We start from the raw sequence: 23,052 nt of genomic DNA, 5'->3' as shown, positions 1-23,052 counted from the left end.
GAGATAATTAACCGTCATTTTTCTTTGCACGAACGACATGATGTTTTCTCGACGTTTCGTAAATCCTAGAACATGAAAAAGTAGTTCTCGCGTTTCGTCCATCTGTTCTCGGCGCTTTATTACTCTGAAACCACTGATTTATCCCGCCAAAAATTTGATGACGTCGTCTCATTTTTCGACCACCTTCAAACATCGGCCAAAGGCACTTTTCCAAAATCGCCGATTGAAATGTGGGAAATTTAACTTTTTTTTTTAATTTGACGTTCATACCAAAATTTCAAAAATGTTGGTCACCCTATACTTTTCAAATCAGCACGTCGGAGTTCCATTATTTATATACAGGGTGTTCATTTTATCAAAATTGTATAGCAACATTTCAAAATTAATTTTAACCATGTTCTAAGTTTCTTGTGTTGTTAAAAGATGGCTATGTATATTACGAGAAAACAAAGGAAAATATAAACCCCGCCCACCCGCCCTATCTCAATTGTGATGATTTTTTATTCGTCGTGAGCCAAGGGGGCGGAGCTTAATTGCAAAACCCTTATTTTTCTAGAAGAAATTAAAAACATGTTTAAATATTGTAAAATTTGACAATAATTGGGAGACCTGTCCTGACCTGGCTTGACCTGACCTGATCTTAATTCATTAATATCTTTGTATTAAGAAACCAAACGCTTCTGAACAAGTTTTCTACAAATTTCGAAAAATTTGGATTTTTGGGTGGCAAGGAGAGATAAATTTTGATTAATGAATTAGTAACATATTCACACCAAAACCAAAATCTATAATTTCACATCATTTTTGTAGGATACAGTATGGCAAATAGTGAACATTCACTTTCCCCTAGTGCTTACTATAGCCCCTAGAATACACATATTGGGAAATCGAAAATAAAGAACTCAAAAATCGAAAAATAAGAACTCAAAAATCAAAAAATTTAATAATTGAAAAGCCGAAAAATCGAAAAAGCGAGAAATCAAAAATTCGAAACATATATTAATATAAATTCGATATTTCTATTTTTCAATGTTTCGATTTTTTAAAATACATATACATTTTTTGACGATTTTTTTTTGTTTCGATTTCTTGACATCTGTTTTTCGATTTTTATTTTTTTTTTTTTACTTTGGAAACGCCTTTTTTCGAAAACGAAATAATTGACGAGTAAAACTTAAACCTGCCGAGAGAAACTCCCAAAAAATTTTGAAAAATCGAGTAAGTAAAAAATAAAAAAAAAAAAACAAAGTCAAAAAATCAAAAATTTAAAAATTGAAATCTTGAAAAATCCCACAACTTACACAAGAGAAATCGAAAAATTGAAAAATTAAGAAATCTATTAATTGAGAAATGGGGAAAACGAAAAATCCAAAAATTTAAAAACGCCGAAAATTGAAAAATCGAAAAGTCTAAAAACGAGAAAGCAAAAAATCGAAAGATTGGGAAATCGAAACAACAAAAAAGTGAAAAACCTAAAATTTACAATTTCGAAAAATTGAAAATTTTAAAAATCGAGCAATCAAAACGTCAACAAATGGAAAAATCAAAAAACTAAAAAATCGAAAAATATAAGATTTAAAAAGTCGCAAAATCTTTAAAAATCGAATAAGTAAAAATAAACAGAAAGTCGAAAAATCTAAAAATTTAAAAATCAAAACACATTTATTAAAAAATCCCAAAACTTTGACATTGAAAATTTGATAAATCGAGAAATCCGAATGATGAAAAATCGAAAAGTCGAAAAATTAAAAAACCGATTAATTGAGAAATCAAAAATCCAAAACTTTAGAAAGCCAAAAATTGAAAAACTGGAAAATCGAAAAGATGAATTATTGAAATACTGAGAAATCTAAATCGAAAAATTCACAACATTTCGTTTTTCATTACGTTTAACTTTTTCAATTTTTCCATTCTTTGATATTTCGGTTTCATAATTTTTTGTTTTTGCAACTTTAATTTTTTCAATATTCAATTCCCGCACTCCTAATTTTTCGTTTCTCCAGTTGTTCGATTTGCAACTTTTTATTTTTATTTTCCTCAATTTTTAATTTTTCGGTTTTTCAAATTTTCAAGGTCTTCGACTTTTATTTTTCATTTTCCCCATTTTTAATTTCCATTTTCGCGATTTTATATCGCAATTTTTCGTGTTTCTTTTGTTCAAGGAAAAATATTTGAAAATCGAAATGGATTTTTTGAAAAATCCCAAAACTTATTTAGACATTGAAAATTTGATAAATCGAAAAGTTGAAAAATCGAAAAATTTAAATACATAAAACTCAAAACTGAGACTTTGAAAAAGTGGAAAATTGAATAATCGAAAAGATGAATTATTCAAATACTGAGAAATCAAGAAATCGAAACATCAAAAAATCGAGAAGTCGAAAAATCGAAAAATGGGAAACTTCAAAATTGAAAATTTTTTTTAGAATTTTTTGATGTCACAATATTTCGTTTTTTCATTACGTTTCATTTTTTTAATTTTTCCATTTTTTAATATTTCGGTTTCATAATTTTTTGTTTTTGCAATTTTAGTTTTTTCAATTTTCAATTCCTGCACTCCTAATTTTTCAAATTTTCGTTCCTTCAGTAGTTCGATTTGCAGTTTTTCAATTTTGCAATTTTTCGGTAATACAACTTTTTTTTTATTTTTCTCAATTTTTCATTTTTCATTTGCTCCATTTTTTAATTTTCATTTTCTCAATTTTATATCGCAATTTTTCGTTTTTCTTTTGTTCAATTCTTCAAACTTTCGATCTACAGTTTTTCGTTTCGGTTTTTCATTTTCTTTGGTCTTACAATTTTTCGAGTTTTTGATGTGCTGATTTTATAAAGTTTTGTTTGTTCAATTTCAAAATTAAAAATTTAAAACTCGAGAAATTTTAAATTGAGAAATTGCAAAATATAACAGTGAAAGAAACAAAAAAAAAAATTGAAAATTTTACAAATTGAAAAATTGGAGAAATGAGAAATTCAAAAATTAAAATTGGAAAAATAAAGAAAACAAACGGAAACGAAAAATTGTAAAATGAAAAATTGAAAAATTTAATAATTAAAACTCGAGGAGTTCTATAAATTTGAAGGAACAAAAAAAATCCAAATCAAAAAATTAAGGAAAAAGATTTGAACATCGAAATAGATTTTTTGAAAAATCCCAAAACTTAGACATTGAAGTCGAGAAATTCGAAAGATAAAAAATCGAAAAGTCGAAAAATTAAAAAATCGATTAATTGAGAAATCCAAAAATCGAAAAATTTAGAAACGCCAAAAGTTGAAAAATCAAAAAATTTAAATACATAAAACCCAAAACTGAGACTTTGAAAAATTTGAAAATCGAAAAATCGAAAGATGAATTATTCAAATACCGAGAAATCAAGAATTCGAAACATCAAAAAAAGCGAGAAGTCGAAAAATGGGAAAGGCAAAATTGAAAAAATTTTTTAGAATTTTTTGATATCACAATATTTCGTTGTTTCATTACGTTTAATTTTTTCAATTTTTCCTTTTTTTAATATTTCGGTTTCATAATTTTTTGTTTTTGCAATTTTAATTTTTTCAATTTTCAATTCCTGCACTTCCGAATTTTTCAATTTTTCGTTTCTTCAGTTGTTCGATTTGCAGTTTTTCAATTTTGCAATTTTTCGGTACTACAATTTTTTATTTTTCTCAATTTTTAATTTTTCAGTTTTTCAAATTTTTATTTTTCATTTGTCCCATTTTTTAATTTTCATTTTCTCGATTTTATTCGCAATTTTTCGTTTTTTTATGTTCAATTCTTCAAACTTTCGTTCTTTGATTTTTCAATTCGTCGATTCTTTAATTTTTCGTCTCTAATTTTCGATCTGCAACTTTTCGTTTCGGTTTTTCATTTTCTTTATTCTTACAATTTTTCGAGTTTTTGATGTGTGGATTTTATAAAGTTTTGTTTGTTCAATTTTAAAATTAAAAATTGAAAACTCCAGAAATTTTAATTGAAAAATTGCAAAATTTAACAGTGGAAGAAACAAAAAAAATTAAAAACTGAAAATTTTCCAAATCGAAAAATAGGAGAAATAAACTTCAAAAAATTAAAATTGGAAAAATAAAGAAAATAAACGGAAACAAAAAATTGCAAAATGAAAAATCGAAAAATTTAATAATTAAAACTCCAAGAGTTTTATAAATTTGAAGGAACAAAAAACATCCAAATCGAAAAATTAAGGAAATCGAAATTGAAAAAACAAAACTATAAAATTGGAAACGCGAATAATCGAAAAACTGAGAAATCGAAAAATTGAAAAACCGCGAAATCGAAACATCAAACGATCGATAAGTCGAGAAGTCGAAAAATCGAAAAATTGAGATATCGAAATAGCTAAAGATCGAAAAATGGGAAAATTTAAAAGTGAAAAATTTAAACTCAAAAAATCCGATAAATCGAAAATTGAAAAATCGAAAAACGAGAAAGCAAAAAATCGAAAGATTCGGAAATCGAAACAAATTTCGAAAAATTGAAAATTTTAAAAATTGGGCACTCCAAAACGGCAAAAAATCGAAAAATCAAAAAACTGAAAAATGTATGATTTAAAAAGTGGCAATATTTTGATAAATCGAATTACAAAAAAAAAAAGTTGAAAAATCTAAAAATTTAAAAATCGAAATACATATTAAAGAATCCCAAAACTTAGACATTGAAAATTTGATAAATCGAAAAATTGAGAAATCGAGAAATCGAAAAGATGAAAAATCAAAAGTCGAAAAATTAAAAAATCGATTAATTGAGAAATCGAAAAATCTCCAAAAATTTAGAAACGCCAAAAGTTGAAAACTGAAAAATCGAAAAATTTAAATAAATAAAAAATCCCAAAAGTGAGATGTTGAAAAATTGGAAAATCGAAAAATCGGAAAGATGACTTATCGAAAAACTGAGAAATCAGGAAATCGAAAAATTGAAAAATCGCTAAATCGAACCATCAAAAGATGGAGAAGTCAACAAATCGAAAAATTGATGAATGGAAGTGGCTAAAAGTCGAAAATGGGAAAATTCAAAATAGAATAATTTGGATTTAAAAAAACGCAATTAAACGAAAAAGTGAAAAATCGAAATATCGAAAAACTGAAAAATTAATTCCGACAGATTGAAAAACCGGAAAAATCTAAAATCGAAAGAAAACCGTTAAATCGAAAATTGAAAAATCGAAAAATCCAAAAACGAGAAGGTAAAAAATTGAAAGATTGAGAAATCGAAACAACAAAAAGTGAAAAATGTAAATTTGAGAATTCAAAAAATTAAAAATTTAAAAAATCGAGCAAACATGACATCAGCAAATCGAAAAATCAAAAAACTGAAAAATCGAAAAATTTAAATAAATAAATCCCAAAACTGAGACGTTGAAAAATTGGAAAATCGAAAAATCGGAAAGACAAATTATCGAAAAACTGAGAAATCGGGAAATCGAAAAATTGAAAAATCGCTAAATCGAAACATCAAAAGATCGAGAAAAACAAATCGAAAAATTGAGAAATGGAAGTGGCTAAAAATCGAAAAATGGGAAAATTCAAAATTGAAAAATTTGGACTTATTTGAAAAATCGAGCAATCAAAACATCAACAAATCGAAAAATCAAAAAACTGAAAAATCGAAAAATATAAAAAATCGATTAAATGAGAAATCGAAAAATCCAAAAATTTAGAAACGCCAAAAGTTGAAAATTGGAAAATCGAAAAATTTAAATAAATAAATCCCAAAACTGAAACGTCGAAAAATTGGAAAATCGAAAAATCGAAAAGATGAATTATTGAAATATTGAGAAATCGAAATCAAAAAATCGAGAACTCGAAAAATCGAAAAATTGGGAAATAGAAGTGGCTAAAAATCGAAAAATGGGAAACTTCAAAATTGAACAATTTGGACTCAAAAAAAAACGATAAAACGAAAAAGTGAAAAACCGAAATGTCGAAAAACTGAAAAATTAATTCCGAAAGATTGAAAAACCGGAAAATCTAAAAACGAGAAGGCGCAAAATCGAAAGAAAACCATTAAATCGAAAATTGAAAAATCGAAAAATCCAAAAACGAGGAGGCAAAAAATTGAAAGATTGAGAAATTGAAACAACAAAAAGTGAAAAATCTAAAATTTAAGAATTCGAAAAATTAAAAATTTTATAATCGAGCAATCAAAAAACTGAAAAATCGAAAAATATAAAAAATCGATTAATTGAGAAATCGAAAAAACCAAAAATTTGGAAACGTCAAAAGTTGAAAATTGAAAAATCGAAAAGATGAATTATTGAAATATTGAGAAATCGAAATCGAAAAATTTAAAAATCGTGAAATAGAAACATCAAAAAATCGAGAACTCGAAAAATCGAAAAATTGGGAAATGGAAGTGGCTAAAAATCGAAAAATGGGAAAATTCAAAATTGAAAAGTTTGGACTTATTTGAAAAATCGAGCAATCAAAACATCAACAAATCGAAAAATCAAAAAACTGAAAAATCGAAAAATATAAAAAATCGATTAAATGAGAAATCGAAAAATCCAAAAATTTAGAAACGCCAAAAGTTGAAAATTGGAAAATCGAAAAATTTAAATAAATAAATCCCAAAACTGAAACGTCGAAAAATTGGAAAATCGAAAAATCGAAAAGATGAATTATTGAAATATTGAGAAATCGAAATCAAAAAATCGAGAACTCGAAAAATCGAAAAATTGGGAAATAGAAGTGGCTAAAAATCGAAAAATGGGAAACTTCAAAATTGAACAATTTGGACTCAAAAAAAAACGATAAAACGAAAAAGTGAAAAACCGAAATGTCGAAAAACTGAAAAATTAATTCCGAAAGATTGAAAAACCGGAAAATCTAAAAACGAGAAGGCGCAAAATCGAAAGAAAACCATTAAATCGAAAATTGAAAAATCGAAAAATCCAAAAACGAGGAGGCAAAAAATTGAAAGATTGAGAAATTGAAACAACAAAAAGTGAAAAATCTAAAATTTAAGAATTCGAAAAATTAAAAATTTTATAATCGAGCAATCAAAAAACTGAAAAATCGAAAAATATAAAAAATCGATTAATTGAGAAATCGAAAAAACCAAAAATTTGGAAACGTCAAAAGTTGAAAATTGAAAAATCGAAAAGATGAATTATTGAAATATTGAGAAATCGAAATCGAAAAATTTAAAAATCGTGAAATAGAAACATCAAAAAATCGAGAACTCGAAAAATCGAAAAATTGGGAAATGGAAGTGGCTAACAATCGAAAAATGTGAAAATTCAAAATTGAAAATTTTTTTAAGAATATTTTGATATCACAATAATTCGTTTTTTCATTACGTTTAATTTTTTAATATTTCGGTTTCATAATTTTTTGTTTTTGCAACTTTAATTATTTCAATTTTCAATTCCCCCACTTCCGAATGTTTCAATTTTTCGGTACTACAATTTTTTATTTTTCGGTTTTTCAAATTTTCAAGGTCTTCGATTTTTATTTTTCATTTGCCCCGTTTTTCGTTCTTCTTTTGTTCAATTCTTCAAACTTTCAGTCTTTGATTTTTAAATTCGTCGATTCTTTCATTTTTCGTCTGTGATTTTCGATCTGCAATTTTTCGTTTCGGTTTTTCATTTCCTTTATTCTTACAATTTTTCAGATTTTAGTAAGTTTTGTTTTTTCAATATCGATTTTTTCAATTTTAAAATTAAAAATTGAAAATTCGAAAAATTTTAAATTGAAAAATTGCAAAATTTAACAGTGGAAGAAACAAAAAAAAATTAAAAGAAAAATTTCCAAATCGAAAAATTGAAAAAAGGAAAATATAAATTCTAAATACTAAAAAATCGAATATTTGAAAAATTGAGAAATCGAGAAATCCGAAACATGAAAAATCTAAATGTCGAAAAAATAAAAAATCGATTAATTGAGAAATCCAAAAATCCAAAAATTTAGATACGCCAAAAGTTGAAAATTGAAAAATCGCCAAATCGAAACTTCAAAAGATCGAAAAGTCGAAAAATCGAAAAATTGAGAAATGAAAGTGGCTAAAAATCGAAAAATGGGAAAATTCAAAATTGAAAAATTTGATATCACAATATTTCGTTTTTTCATTACGTTTAATTTTTTCAATGTTTCCATTTTTTAATTTCGATTTCATAATTTTTTGTTTGTGCAACTAATTTTTTCACTTTTCATTCCTGCATTTGAAATTTTTCGGTACTACAATTTTTTATTTTTCTCAGTTTTTAATTTTTAGGTTTTTCAAAATTTCAAGGTCTTGGTTTTTATTTTTTATTGGCCCCATTTTTTAATTTTCATTTTGTCGATTCTATATCGCAATTTTTCATTTTTCTTTTGTTCAATTCTTCAAACTTTCATTCTTTGATTTTTCAATTCGTCGATTGTTTAATTTTTCGTCTGTGATTTTCGATCTGCAATTTTTCGTTTCGGTTTTTCATTTTCTTTATTCTTACAATTTTTCAGATTTTATAAAATTTTGTTCTTTCAATTTTAAAATTTTAAATTGAAAAATTGCAAAATTTAACAGTGGAAGAAAGAAAAAAAAAATAAAAAAGAAAAATTTCCAAATCGAAAAATTGCAAAAATTAACAATTAAAACTCGAACAGTTCTATAAATTTGAAGGAACAAAAAAAAATCCAAATCAAAAAATTAAGGAAATCGAATTTGAAAAAAAAACAACTAGAAAATTGGAAATTCGAATAATCGAAAAGACGAATAACCGAAAAAGTGAGAAATCGACAAATGGAAATCGAAAAATTGAGATATCGAAATAGCTAAAGATCGAAACGAAATAGCTAAAGATCGAAAAATGGGAAAATTCAAAATTAAAAAATTTAAACTTAAAAAATCAGATAAAGCGAAAATTGAAAAATCGAAAAACAACAAAGCAAAAAATTGAGAAATTGGGAAATCGCAACAACAAGAAATAAAAAAACTGAAAAATGTAAGATTTAAAAAGTCGCGATATTTTGAAAAATCGAATAATAAAAGTCGAAAAATCTAAAAATCGAAATACATACTGAAAAATTCCAAAACTTTGACATTGAAAATTTGATTAATCGAAAAATTGAGAAATCGAGAAATCCGATTAATGAAAAATCGAAAAGTCGAAAAATTAAAAAATCGATTAATTGAGGAATCGAAAAATCGAATAATTTAGAAACGTCAAAAGTTGAAAAATCAAAAAATTAAGGAAAAAGATTTAAAAATCGAAATACATTTATTGAAAAATCCCAAAACTTAGACATTGAAAATTTGATATTGAAAGATTGAGAAATCGAAACAACAAAAAGTCAAACATTTTAAATTTAAAAATTCGAAAAATTTTAGATTTAGGGGAGGAAACCTAGTAAGTGATTTTTAAAATAATGAATATTTGACAGTTATTTGACCGTAACTGTCAAACTGACCAAGGAACGCGTGGATGCTGCCAACATCATCATTTTAAAAATAAATTTCACGGCCTACTAGAGGAGTTTTTCATACTTTTCTTAACAAATCAGAGATCTTGTTTATTCATATTGTATAGTCACAAGATGTTAATAGTAGTTTTACGACTTTGACACCTTCACTACCCTTGTCAACGAACAATGAAGCTTATTAGGTACGAATTTATGACACCACCCAACTTAAATAGCGGCTCCTTTTTGTATTTAGTTGGCACGCTTCGTCTAAACAGGACCGGCTTATCTCTAGCGGTATTAGTTTAAGACGCTCTTTGTTCACAAATGAGGGTTGGAAAAGTCAAAAACCACAACATCTTTAACCCACTTTTCGTCCAAAACCCGACCAATGGTCGGAGTTAATAATGCGGCCTTCCACTAGATAAAATGTATTGTGTTCCTGACAGTGATAGGTCCTTTCATTTAAAATTCATGCCCGCCTAAAAATCTTTCAATTTTAAAGGTCATTATCTCCTTTATTGCGCGAATATTAAATTTTTAAAGCGGAAACATAATTTGAAAATACAGAGCAGGTGTTTATTAGTCAAAAAAAAATTAGTAACCCAAATAACGTAAACACATAAATCAATATAAAGATAAGACACTTCCTGGTATTTCCATTTCGTCTTGCCGCAAAGTTGGCAATTAAATTCGCGCAAACAATGCAATATTAAACAGTGACGAGGAATTTTTGGACCCGTGCCCGCCCCAAAATGCGGAAAATCCCGCCCTTACCTGATTTAGCTTCGTCACCACAACTAGCAGTCTTTTCCTGTTCGTGCAAAACGTCCAACAAATAACCCAAAAACTCCGAACTGTCATGCTGATGCCCCGGCAGAAAACCCGGCGGTCTCGCCAGATTCGAAATATCCGTCGGAGACATGGAAGACCTTTTCGAATGCTGCAACAACGCAAACAACGTCTGCAACTTCAACAACAGCGGCGTCATGTCCTTATTGTGCAGGAGAATCTCGTTCCTAAACGGCTTCGTCATGAACAGCGCTTGTAGAACACTATTCATGTAACACGTGTTGCCTAGATTATTCAAACCGACTTTCCCTGAAGAGGCGTAGATCGTGGTGAGGGCCTGGCTCCCCTCGAGCCACGCTCGCTCACTTAAAGCTTGCTTGTAGTTAGAGGTGGGCAGGTACGGCTCGAGGTCCTTTTTTACCGAGACGTAGAGGTTTGAACACTCGGAGAAATGTTCCATGAGGAAAACACTCACGTTTACTATATCCCGTAAGTACGTTAGACTAGATTCGGATTTTTCTTTATACAAGTGGGTTACTACACTAGAGATGTGGGGGATTATTTTGTGGAAGGCCTCGGGGTTGTTCTGGGTTGGTGTCAGCATCGAGGAGAGCATGTAGAGGACGATGGGGCCCACGCTCTTGCGGTGCTCGGCCAAGATGAGGAGCTTGAAGAAGGGCTCGATCGTGGCGACGGTCACGTCGGAGAGGATGTCGTAGTTCTGCTGGGCTTCCAGGCCTTGCATGAAGGTGAGGACGAGAGGGCCGAGGTTCTCGGTCCACGTCCATTTCGTCAACCAGTTGCAGAGGGTCTGGAGGGCACGCTTTAAATTCTCGACGGGGTAGCCGGCTTGGAGGATCCAATCCACGGCCGTGGGAATGTACTTGACCTCGATCAGCTGCAGAACTATCGACATGGCGGGAGACAAAGGCTTCTCTGAGGTGGAGATCTCGTGATAGAGCGACCTCAGCGTCACGTAAATCATGTCATACTTCATACATTCCTTCGTGAGGATCTCCTGGACGCTCTTTATACTAGAAATGAACTGCTTGTAGTTGCTGGGGTCCGTAGGTACGTGGATCGTCCCCAAACTGATCACGATATTCGCGCACATTTTATCCTGGAGTCCTTGCGCTGTGAGGTCCTGAAGGGTCCGCAGGATGAGCTGGAGCCTGGCTTCCGCGCTCTGGGCGACGCATTCGACCACTTTCTGCTTCACTGCCATCTTCGAGCACTGCAATCACAACAAGCAATCACTTCGAAGACGTTTCTGACAAAGCGTCCGAGCGCGCCAAGCCGGCGTCATTCGTACGCAATCATTAATTATTTACAACCTCAATTTTAAAAATAAATTCGTCATGACACATGCTAACTAAAATCTGCGTGACGAAAGTGAAAACCATCGTACCATTGTGACGGGTCGAGCTGGGTGCGCTTATCGGACCAGCGCCAAAAATACGCACGATCGGGCTCCCATTGCGCGCAAAAATAGATTTCGAGAGCGGATTCACTGACGAATTTATGGCACGGCGGAAAAAATTGACACAATTAAAACTAACCTTACAGCTTGAGAGGTATCAAATGAATGTCATCCGAGGGAGTTTTTTGGTTCGTTGATAAGTTCCTGGCGGGCGAGAGGCGGGACGTAGGCACGGGTTGTCGCGGTCGGGCGGCCGGGGAGCTCTCACAAGCACATTTTTCGTTTCAAGCAGTTTCGAAAATAAATAAAACACAAAAAGGAAATTAATTAAACGGCGAAAACGGGAATCATATTAAAAGTCCTTGAGTACTGCGCGTGCGCACGGAGTGGCAGGCGTGTGCCGAGGGGTTGCCACACCTGGAGACTTGTGGCGCGAAAATTGAACGAGAAATGTCGAGTACGTTCTGGAAAATGACTATTCTGAGAATCATTCACGGGTGTGAGTCAACCCGTGACGCTTGAACTGATATCTCGTAAAACACAAAACTGTAAGATTATACAACACAAATGAAAATTATGTTTAATTTTTACTGAACCACGTTTTCTTAGAATCCATTATTTTTGACACCTTTGTATGGAATTTTCAAATTTCGACATTTCTAGGCTCTAATAGTTTTTAGAAATTCAGGTTTTCGAAATGCGGATGTACCACTTTCATTAATACAAATCAATCGTAAATTAAAATTGTGGAGATCGGCGTCATTTATTCTTTAATTTCTAAACTCTTAGTCTTTCTTTTTTGGTCCACAATAAATAGGTCCGATATAATTCTACCGATTCAAATTCTTCCAACGATGGTGTGTCGTTTCATAATACAAAAATATCCAAAAAAAGTTGGAAAGGAGTTTGAGACATGTGTGTATTACTGATTGCCTATGCTTAAACTAAATCTAAAATAAATTGTTCAAAATTAAGTACATATATAAATCATTTCGGGAAATTAAATTGAAAAACAGTCTGGCACTGAGGTCCTAATTGGTAGTACGTACCAGCATCTAATTCCAGGACGTCATCTTTAGCCCTTTCCACCCCATTCATAGAGTGCTAGTGTCTCTCTCAAACTTAAGGAGACTCGCTAGACGAGGTATAAAATTTTTTTGATTTTTTGTATGAAAAAATGATATTAATATAGATGTATCTACATCAAACTGCAACTTTTTTCATATTCTAGAGCGCAGAGACCAGTTCAATCAACTAAAAAAATATGGCTCAGAAATATCGTAAAAAAAGCACCATTGTATGTTTTCTTTTCAAGTTTTTTGAGTCATAACCATCATAGAATCGCTTGAAAATTCGCACATTGATGAAACATCACTTTTTACAGGGCGCAGAGTCATTAAATGTTTGGTAGTGGTACAATTTGTTGAAATAATAATGTGTTTATTAAAATCAAAATATACCACAAATTAATGCAAAATACGTCGAATAATTTTAACAGGAATATCAGAGGAAAATTAATGATCTATTGGTTAGCAGAGTTTTTAACAAAAACTAACAATTATTGAAAAAAATGGGTATCAATTCGACAGAATTTGAGCAGTTAATTCAGTACTTTGCCGATAGGAGCGCCACTAAAATTTACGGAAACGACTTTCCAGGTAAAACCCTTATCGCCCGCTTTACCATAAGCTGATTGTTAGAGTTCTCGGCTGATTTTTCTAATTTATGGCAAGGAACTCAGTTTTATAACAAGCCGCCAGGACCGGCCGTAGTAATCTATTGTTAAGGAAAATAACTTTTACGCAATGAGGTACTATCATAAAACCGAATTAAAACTGGGGAACTATAATATTTTTACTCCACTCAGGATCCTGAATTCAATACACATGATTACTAAAAAATCATTGTAATATTATTGTTAATATATATTTTGCTTTCTTAATTAATAAAACTAATAAACATATTTATAATAATATTAAAAAATATATAAAATACAGCTTTTGTTTAACACGTATAAGTAGCTAAGTGTATCTACTATTTATCCCAGAAAGGAGGTGTTTTAAAAAAGCCCTACGCCCAGTAACTTCTCCCTTCATTATTTACTCGAAAAAAGTGCTCGTAAATGTTTTCATTTGCCGAGAGATCATTTTCAAAATATATTTATAATAAAAATATGTATGCAAGTCTTGGTGATGAAAAATGTACTCCTAATAAATTATTAAAGTACATAAAAAAATAGAAACAAATTTTATTTATTTTAAAAAAATTTCTCGCAAAGGCAGGTTCCTCTTTCTTCTTGAATCAATTATTTCGGGCAATAATGCGCCAAAGTAAAATCTGCCAAGTTTATCTGCCATCTTTTTACATATATTTCTTCGTCTTTATAATTTTTTTCTATATTTATTCCTTTGGGTGTCCATACAACAAAATAAACTTGTGAAATACCCGTAACAAGCATTTGTCCCTGGACTTGAAAGTAGTAATCATGATTCTTTTTTTAGTTTCAATTCTCTGTCTGTAAATGTACAAAATTAGATTTTTTTTTTCTAACCGCTTCTTCGGGAGACAAATCTTGCGATTTTGGAGGACATTTAATTTCGACTAATGCACTCCTATCCTCTAGAACCCTGTCTGGACTAGCAGCCAAGTAAGGAAATTGTTTTGAAATAAACAAGCCACACCGTTCAGTTTTTATATTTTTATTTATTTCAAAACACTTGACAGCTTTTTCCGCACTTTGCTGTCCATAGTATGTATGACTATTACCTCTAAATGTACTGTACAACAGAGACTCCACAGTTTTAGCTATTGCTGTAGTCGGTTTAAGTTTGTAAATTCGTCCAAAATTTGAAGCCGTAACTCTAATTTCTCTTTCTTTTGCCCAAATGTGCCTGTTGCCTACTGTCTATTTCAATTTGGTCTAAATTCAAAGATAATTTTCTCAAAAAAACCTCTTTGGCTGTCAAAAATGTTTCTACATCCATGACAGGATTTTCAAAAAAATATTTAAACCATAATCGCAGTCGGAACCAGCATACGTAAATTTTTTTACGACATATTTTTTTACGAATACTTTGTCTAAGACGAGCTTGTTTTAGAGGCCAACAATATTTTTTTGTTATTAAACCAAGACCGTTTTAATCACAATATATTTACTTATCCCCTCTAAAAAATTGATGACGTCACCTCAAAATTTTGCTGAATAAATCCTATCTAAATTGTATAAAATATGATGAGTCTCTTCTTGTGATTTATCATTCCATTCATGTTTTTTGGATTTGCATATACAGGATGACCCCAAAAATTAATGAATGCGTAAATTTATTTTATTTATTTAATCAGGAACTACAAAACCGAATGCTTTGAAAATTAATGTGAAAAAAAAAGCACTGTCTAAACTCTTTAGACCAATTTTTTTGATTTTCCCATTTCTCAATTTTTCAATGTTTCAGTTTGGGATTTTTTCACTGTTTCGATTCTTTAATTTTCCTTCCATTTTTAGGTTTTTCAATATTTCAGCTTTGGAATTTTTGCAATATTTCGTCTCTTCAATTTTTCAAATTTTTTTTTATTGTGTTTTCTCGGTTTTTAAATTTTTCGATATTTTAATTTTTCAGTTTTTAAAGTTTTAGGTTTTTAGATTTCTCACTATCTCGACTTTTCGATTTTTCAGTTCCATGATTTTTCAATTTATCGAATTTTTAAATTTTAGATTTTTTGTTCTCGACCATTCAATTTTCTGAGTTTTCAGGCTTACATTTTTTTTTTGTTGTTCAATTCTTGGATTTTTAAAATTTTTGTTTTTTAAATTTTCCTATTTATCAACTTACTGGGATTTCAATGTTTTGATTTTTTGATTGTTCAATTTCTCGATTTTTTGAATTTTTAGTTTTTGATACGATTTTTTTTTCAAAAATTTTCAGTTTTTCAATTTATTAACTTTACGATATTTCAGTTTTACGATTTTTAAATTTTTCGATTAACTGATTTTTTGATTTTCCCATTTCTCTATTTCTTGATTTTTCAATTCTTTCTTCAATTGTGATTTTTTAATTTTTCGATTTCTGGATTTTTCAATGTTTCAGTTTTGGATTTTTTCACTTTTCCGATTCTTCAATTTTCTTTCCATTTTTCAGTTTTTCAAGATTTCAGTTTTGAATTATTTCACTTTTTCGATTTTTCAACTTTCCTTCCTTTTTTCAGTTTTTCAGTATTTCGGTTCTGAGATTTTGCAATTTTCGGTTATTCAATTTTTCCAATTTTTGATGTTTCGATTTCTCGGTTTTTCTATTTTTCGATAGGTATTTTAATTTTTCAATTTTTAAGTTCTAGATTTTCCGTTAATTTTATTGTTTTCCTTGATGTTTTGATTTCTCGATTATTCGATTTTTCAAGTTCTCGGTTTAGATTTTTTGGTTTTCCAATTCTTCGATTTTTAAATTGTTTAATTTATAGATTGTTCAATTTCTCGATTTATAGATTTTTTAATTTTTCGGTTTACCGATTTTTTTCATTTAAAATGTTTCAATTTTTCAATTATTAAGTTTTCGATTTTTCAATTTTGGTGTAATTTGAAAACGGTATTAATAATACATTTAGGCGAATAAACTAATAGACGGGCTTGGTAAGACTTGTTTGCTCTACAGTGTCTAAATTGTGTTTGAATAATATAATAATTATCTCGAATATTAAAATTAATATGTCAAAAGATTACGAGAAATGATTTTCTGCGCTGAAGGTATGTTGTGGGCCGCCTGTCATAAATTATCATTATTCTGCATTATCGGCTTAGGACGCTGTTATGGCCCACGCCCGGTAGTGTCTATCCCAGCGCGTCAGGTAGATTTAAAGAATTGCTGGTTGCGTTTAAGGCAACAAATGGCGCCCAATTCAAACTTGTCTCTCATTTAGCGTTCCCCCTTAACGACATCTAATTTCGAAACGGTATAAAACTGAGACCGGAAGTGAGTTGTAGAGGTCGTAATCTACAAGAAAATGTGTTTAGCTAAGTTTCGAAAATGTCAAAATTTCACCGAAATTTAAAGAAGGGGGAACCATTGGAAAAAATTCACTTTTTAAAAAGTTGTTTAAAAATTATGAAAAAATTCAGGGACGTGGATCTCGGGATGCTGATTCAAAAAATGTAGACTGTCGATTGTGACGGTGCAGCATTTTCGAAAGAATCGGTACGAAATGCGAATTTTTGAAGATTTCTAAAAATCTCGATATTTCAACGATCGATTCCGGAAAAACGGTTTGAGTTATCAAAGAAACGAGGCCGGAAGTGAGTTCTAGAGCTCGAAATCTACAAAAAAATGTGTTTAGTTAAGTTTCGAAAATGTCAAAATTTCACCGAAATTTGAAGAAGGGGGGACCATTGGAAAAATTTCACTTTTTGAAAAAGTTGTCTAAAAATTATGGAAAAATTATGTTCTTCTGTCTAGTGGGAGTGGAAAACAATAATGTAATAATGGAACAGAAATTGATAATAATTTCTTTTTTCATTCACAAAATTTTTATAGACAGATATTTTGACGAAAACTCTAAATATTACTGTACATTTTACTGAAAAGGAGACAGGCTAGGTGGATGGGGCGAATTATGTTCTTGTAAGTGGAAATGTAAAAAAGCGCTAATTGTAACTTTTTTCTTAAAATCAGTCTTATCTTATCAAATACTAGCCCCGCCCACCCATCCTGCGTTTTCTTGGAAAATATGTCATCTGCCGAAATCATTATTATCTTAGCAAATACTTAGCCCGCCCACCCACCCTCTATTTTCTTGGAAGGTATGTCATCTGCCAAAATCAGTCTTTCTTAGCAGGTACTAGCACCGCCCACCCACCTTCTTCTCATTCTAAATACCAATTTTGTTTCTGTTTAGTATAAGATCATTCATTTCATTCAATCACTGAAAAGGAGACAGGGTGGGTGGGCGGGGCTAATTATGTTCTTCTGTCGAGTGGGAGTGGAAACTAATAATATAATAATGGAACAAAAATTAATAATAATTTCTATTTTCAGTCCAAAAATTTTTATAGAGAACTATTTTGACGAAACTCTAAAAATTACTGTACATATTACTGAAAAGGAGACGAGTGGGTGGGCGGGGCGAATTAGGTTCTTCTGTTGAGTGGGAATGTAACCTAATTATAGAATCTAGGATGTGAAAAAGTAAAAAAAAGCTCTAATCGTAACTTTTTTTGTTAAAATCAGTCTTATCTTGGTAAGTACTAGCCCCGCCCCCCCGCCCTCAATTTTGTTGGAAAATATGTCATTTGCCAAAATCTTTATTATCTTAGCGAGTACTAGCCCCGCCCACCCACCCTCTATTGTCTTGGAAGGTAAGTGATTTGCCAAAATCAGTCTTATCTTAGCAAGTATTAGCCCGGCTCACCCACCCTCCTCTCATTCTAACAACTAATTTTGTTTCTGTGCAGTCATTCATCACTGAAAAGTAGACAGGGTGGGTGGGCGGGGCTAATTTTGTTCTTCTCTCAAATGGGAGTGGAAACGAATAATAGAATAATGAAATAAAATTAAAAATAATAATTTTTTTAATCCACAAAATTTTTATAGAGAGCTATTTTGGCGAAACTCTAAAAATTGCTGTATTTCAATTAATGATTTTCGAAAAACGGTAGAAATTTCCGAAGAAACGAAAGCGAAAATGTCTTCAACTAATTTTCAGATATATGTAGTTGAAAAATGGTCCAAAGTGTTAAAAATGCCAAAAGTATTATCTTATCAAATCCAAATATTAATAAAATTATTTCTTAGAATTAGAAAGACCTGGTGATGTTTTACATGGTAATTTCTTGTAGCGAAATAAGGGTTTTGCAATCAAGCTCCGCCCTCTTGGCTCACGACCAATAAAAAAAATCATCACAATTGAGACCGGGCGGGTGGGTGGGGCTTATATTTTGACTCTTTTTTCTTAAAATACGTAGTCATCAGTCTTTTTGAAGATTTCTAAAAATCTCGATATTTCAACGGTCGATTTCGGAAAAACGGTTCAAGTTATCAAAGAAACGAGGCCGGAAGTGAGTTCTAGAGCTCGAAATCTACAAGAAAATGTGTTTGGTTAAGTTTCGAAAATGTCAAAATTTCACCGAAATTTGAAGAAGGGAAAAATTATAACTTTTTAAAAAGTTGTCTAAAAATTATGAAAAAATTCAGGGACGTAGATCTCGACATGCTGATTCCAAAAATATAGACTGTTGATAGTAATGGTGCAGCATTTTCGAAAGAATCGGCACGAAATGCGAATTTTTGAAGATTTCTAAAAATCTCGATATTTCAACGATCGATTCCGGAAAAACGGTTCAAGTTATCAAAGAAACGAGGCCGGAAGTGAGTTCTAGAGCTCGAAATCTACAAGAAAATGTGCTTGGTTAAGCTTCGAAAATGTCAAAATTTCACCGAAATTTGAAGAAGGGGGGACCATTGGAAAAATTTTGACTTATTAAAAAGTTATCTAAAAATTATGGAAAAAATCAGGGACGTAGATCTCGAGATTCTGATTCCAAAAATATAGACTGTTGATGGTGACGGAGTAGTATTTTCGAAAGAATCGATACGACATGCGAATTTTTGAAGATTTCTAAAAATCTCAATATTTCAACGGTCGATTCCGGAAAAACGGTTGCAGTTATCAAAGAAACGAAGCCGGAAGTGAGTTCTAGAGCTCGAAATCTACAAGAAAATGTATTTAGTTAAGTTACGAAAGTGTCAAAATTTCATCGAAATTTGAAGAAAGGGGGACCATTGGAAAAATTTTGACTTTTTAAAAAGTTGTCTAAAAATTATGAAAAAATTCGGGGACGTAGATCTCGACATGCTGTTTCCAAAAATATAGACTGTTGATGGTGACGGAGCAGCAGTTTCGAAAGAATCGATACGAAATGCGAATTTTTGAAGATTTCTAAAAATCTCGATATTTCAACGGTCGATTCCGGAAAAACGGTTCGAGTTATCAAAGAAACGAGGCCGGAAGTGAGTTCTAGAGCTCGAAATCTACAAGAAAATGTGTTTAGTTAAGTTTCAAAAATGTCAAAATTTCACCGAAATTTGAAGAAGGGGGGACCATTGGAAAAATTTTGACTTTTTAAAAAGTTGTCTAAAAATTATGGCAAAAATCAGGGGCGTAGATCTCGTCATGCTGATTCCAAAAATGTAGACTGTTGATGGTGACGGAGCAGAATTTTCAAAAGAATCGGTACGAAATGCCAATTTTTGAAAATTTCTAATAATCTCGATATTTCAACGGTCGATTCCGGAAAAACGGTTGCAGTTATCAAAGAAACGAGGCCGGAAGTGAGTTCTAGAGCTCGAAATCAACAAGAAAATGTGTTTAGTTAAGTTTCGAAAATGTCAAAATTTCACCGAAATTTGAAGAAGGGGGGACCATTGGAAAAATTTTGACTTTTTAAAAAGTTGTCTAAAAATTATGGAAAAAATCAGGGGCGTAGATCCCGACATGCTGATTCCAAAAATATAGACTGTTGATGGTGACGGAGCAGCAGTTTCGAAAGAATCGGTACGAAATGCGAATTTTTGAAGATTTCTAAAAATCTCGATATTTCAACGGTCGATTCCGGAAAAACGTAGTTATCAAAGAAACGAGGCCGGAAGTGAGTTCTAGAGCTCGAAATCTACAAGAAAATGTGTTTAGTTAAGTTTCGAAAATGTCAAAATTTCACCGAAATTTGAAGAAGGGGGGACCATTGGAAAAATTTCGACTTTTTAAAAAGTTATCCTAAAAATTATGAAAAAATTCAGGGACGTAGATCTCGAAATGCTGATTCCAAAAATATAGACTGTTGATGGTGACGGAGCAGCAGTTTCGAAAGAATCGGTACGAAATGCGAATTTTTGAAGATTTCTAAAAATCTCGATATTTCAACGGTCGATTCCGGAAAAACGGTTGCAGTTATCAAAGAAACGAAGCCGGAAGTGAGTTCTAGAGCTCGAAATCTACAAGAAAATGTGTTTAGTTAAGTTTCGAAAATGTCAAAATTTCACCGAAATTTGAAGAAGGGGGGACCATTGGAAAAATTTTGACTTTTTAAAAAGTTGTCTAAAAATTATGAAAAAATTCGGGGACGTAGATCTCGACATGCTGATTCCAAAAATATAGACTGTTGATAATGACGGTGCAGCATTTTCGAAAGAATCAAAATATAGGATCATGTTATCCTTGACTAAAAAAAGTCTTTTTTTGAACTTACCGTGACCAAACTTCAAAATGATACGAGATTCCAAATTGCGGTTTGAAGCACTCGATTCCTGGAAACTTTCTACTCCCAAGAGTGGATTTTTTTTTTTTTAGATAGGATACTCCATCCAATTATTTATATTAGAATCATTTGTTATAAAAGAAATGAAGTTAAATCTATTTTTTTTTTTTTGGTTTTCTTGAGACCATGTCAGTTGGACATGAAATAACTATACATCGCAATTTTCTTATCATCAGTCTAAGTAGGATGTACTTTCAATAAAAATGCTTTTTTATAAATTTATTAAAAGTGTGGGTGACGATTTCAAAACCGAACTTTTAAAAATCCCAAAATTTGTCATTCATTTTGACGATTCAAATTATCTTTTGAAACACTCATTTTTTTTTTTAATAAAATTGAGAAGATAACGATTTGATAAACCATTATCATTTAAATACCTTAAGACAATAAATACGTTTCATATTTTTATAATCAAACAACAAAAAAAGATTTATAAATTCACAAAAAAGTTTTGTGTTACTTAAAACAATTATATAAAGTATAAAGAAACATTAACATTAATCTAACAAAAATGAACAAAAAGAGAAAGCTTCCTTATAAAACATTTATTCCTACAATCCCGAATGTAACAATAAAAAATAGAATACGTGAAAATGCATTAAATTAATAACGGAAGAAGGAATGGTGACAACCTATGACCTAGTGTACTTTCCCCATATGTGTAACATGAAGACGGACGCGATGAACAACAGAGACATTACGAGCACAGGCACAGGCCCTCTGCAAAACTCACATTATAAAAAACCCAAAAACCCCTAAAAACCCACTTACACTTTAATTCCTGGGGAATCATCAGTGTAGAACCTCCACATTCCCCCAGATCCCGCTCCCGTGTTCCTGTTCCTGGGGGCCACCGTCGTCGTCGTCGCCTTCCTCTGTCTAACGGTGCTGCCGGCGTTGGACCGCGGCGCTACGGCTTTCGAAGGGGACCTGCCCACGGACCCCACGGTGGTCGAACTGGCTGGAGCTGGCTGAAGGGTTGATAAACGTCATTTTCGATCTGGATTTCAGTCAGAAACTTACCATCTTGGTTGTATATGTGTCGAACTGTTCGTGTCTGTTGCGACACGTGAACTATTTTCTCTTGTCGGATGGTTTTGACGCGAGGGGGGCGAACGTCAAGACACGTAGGCCAACGTCACCGACCTGTCATCGGTGCCAACCTGACGAGGCGAAACGCAGTCGGTTTTGAGTGCTTAGGTTGGCTGTATAGGTGTCATTGGAATTTCGTGGTGAATAGGCAACCATTTAAACATATCCGAGCATACTTGAATTTTATTATTTTACAATTTTGCCTATTAATAACTAGTAAATGTTCCCTAAATTTTACAGAATTACGTGCTCCTTCATGTGTAATTCATGAATCTATTTTGAGTTTTTACCCTAGACGTCCAGATTTTTGGTAAAAAATCAAAATTGTATAACATTTTACAATTTAACTTTGAAGTTGCTAAATCTAGTACTCTGAAATTATCAACGCTTTATATTAGAGTTATAGGAAGAATTTTTCAATTTTCGATTTTTCGAACATTTAATTTATCGAATTTTCGATTTTCGGTTTTCCATATTTCAACTTTTCGAATTTTAGATCACTCGATTCTTCGATTTCTGTGTTTTTTTTCGATTTTTCGAATTTTCGATTTGTTCTTTTTTCGAAATTTGAGTTTTCAATTTTTACTTTTCGCTTTTCCAATTTCTCAGTTTTTCAATTTTTTAACTTTCCGATTTTTCGACTTTCGATTTTTCGTGTTTTCTGTATTTCGATTTTTGGATTTTTCGAAATCCCGATTTTTTGATTTTCGAATTTTCTGTTTTCCGCTTTTCCGGATTTTCGTTTTTTTGAACATTAATTAACCCAATTTTTGATTTTCGGTTTTCAATATTTCAACTTTTCGAATTTTAGACCACTCAATTTGCGATTCCTCGAGGTTTTTTCTCCAATTTTAGGAATTTTGGATTTTTTCATTTTCGGTTTTTCGATTTGTTTATTTTTAGAAATTTGAATTTTCAAGTTTGTACTTTTCACTTTTCCAATTTTTAAATTTTTCGACTTTCCGATTTTTTGAATTTTCGTTTTTTCAATTTTTGTTTCATCGAATTTTCCATTTTCTGATACATATTTCGAATTTTTAATTTTTTAATTTCGATTTCT

At 31.2% G+C, this 23,052-nt stretch overlaps 2 protein-coding genes across 4 annotated transcripts in view; both read right to left on the bottom strand.

The window, feature by feature from the left end:
- Window positions 1–11,981, bottom strand: part of LOC135127662 (ubiquitin carboxyl-terminal hydrolase 35) — a 28,890-nt gene extending 16,909 nt beyond the window's left edge. For 2 of the 3 annotated variants that reach the window (XM_064054190.1, XM_064054192.1), the window contains exons 1-2: window positions 11,591–11,735; window positions 10,168–11,416 (exon numbers count right to left, since the gene is read on the bottom strand). In XM_064054190.1, coding sequence (XP_063910260.1) covers window positions 10,168–11,416; window positions 11,591–11,593 — 1,252 coding nt within the window. In that variant the 5' untranslated portion in view covers window positions 11,594–11,735. The other variant, XM_064054191.1, reaches the window with a different exon arrangement.
- A 9,449-nt stretch (window positions 11,982–21,430) lies between these two features.
- LOC135128287 (protein transport protein Sec61 subunit beta-like) lies at window positions 21,431–22,057 on the bottom strand. The gene is made up of 3 exons (XM_064055191.1): window positions 21,924–22,057; window positions 21,672–21,871; window positions 21,431–21,620 (listed from the first exon to the last, which is right to left on the bottom strand). Exons 1-3 carry the CDS (start codon window positions 21,924–21,926, stop codon window positions 21,533–21,535), a joined length of 291 nt encoding a protein of 96 aa, XP_063911261.1. The 5' UTR covers window positions 21,927–22,057; the 3' UTR covers window positions 21,431–21,532.
- Between the last annotated feature and the right edge of the window lie 995 nt (window positions 22,058–23,052).

Source organism: Zophobas morio, unplaced genomic scaffold (genome assembly GCF_036711695.1).
Source record: "Zophobas morio isolate AGI-343-1 ecotype UQ-CSIRO unplaced genomic scaffold, CSIRO_AGI_Zmor_V1 ptg000012l, whole genome shotgun sequence".
Taxonomy (NCBI): domain Eukaryota; kingdom Metazoa; phylum Arthropoda; class Insecta; order Coleoptera; family Tenebrionidae; genus Zophobas; species Zophobas morio.
Note: the sequence above shows the minus strand (reverse complement) of the source record. Positions and strands in the feature narration are given on the sequence as shown.

Excerpts from the sequence above, each read along its gene's own strand:
- LOC135128287 (XM_064055191.1), bottom strand. Across the intron at positions 21,621-21,671 it reads GATTCCCCAGGAATTAAAGT|AGGGCCTGTGCCTGTGCTCG; the intron begins GTAAGTGGGTTT and ends TGAGTTTTGCAG.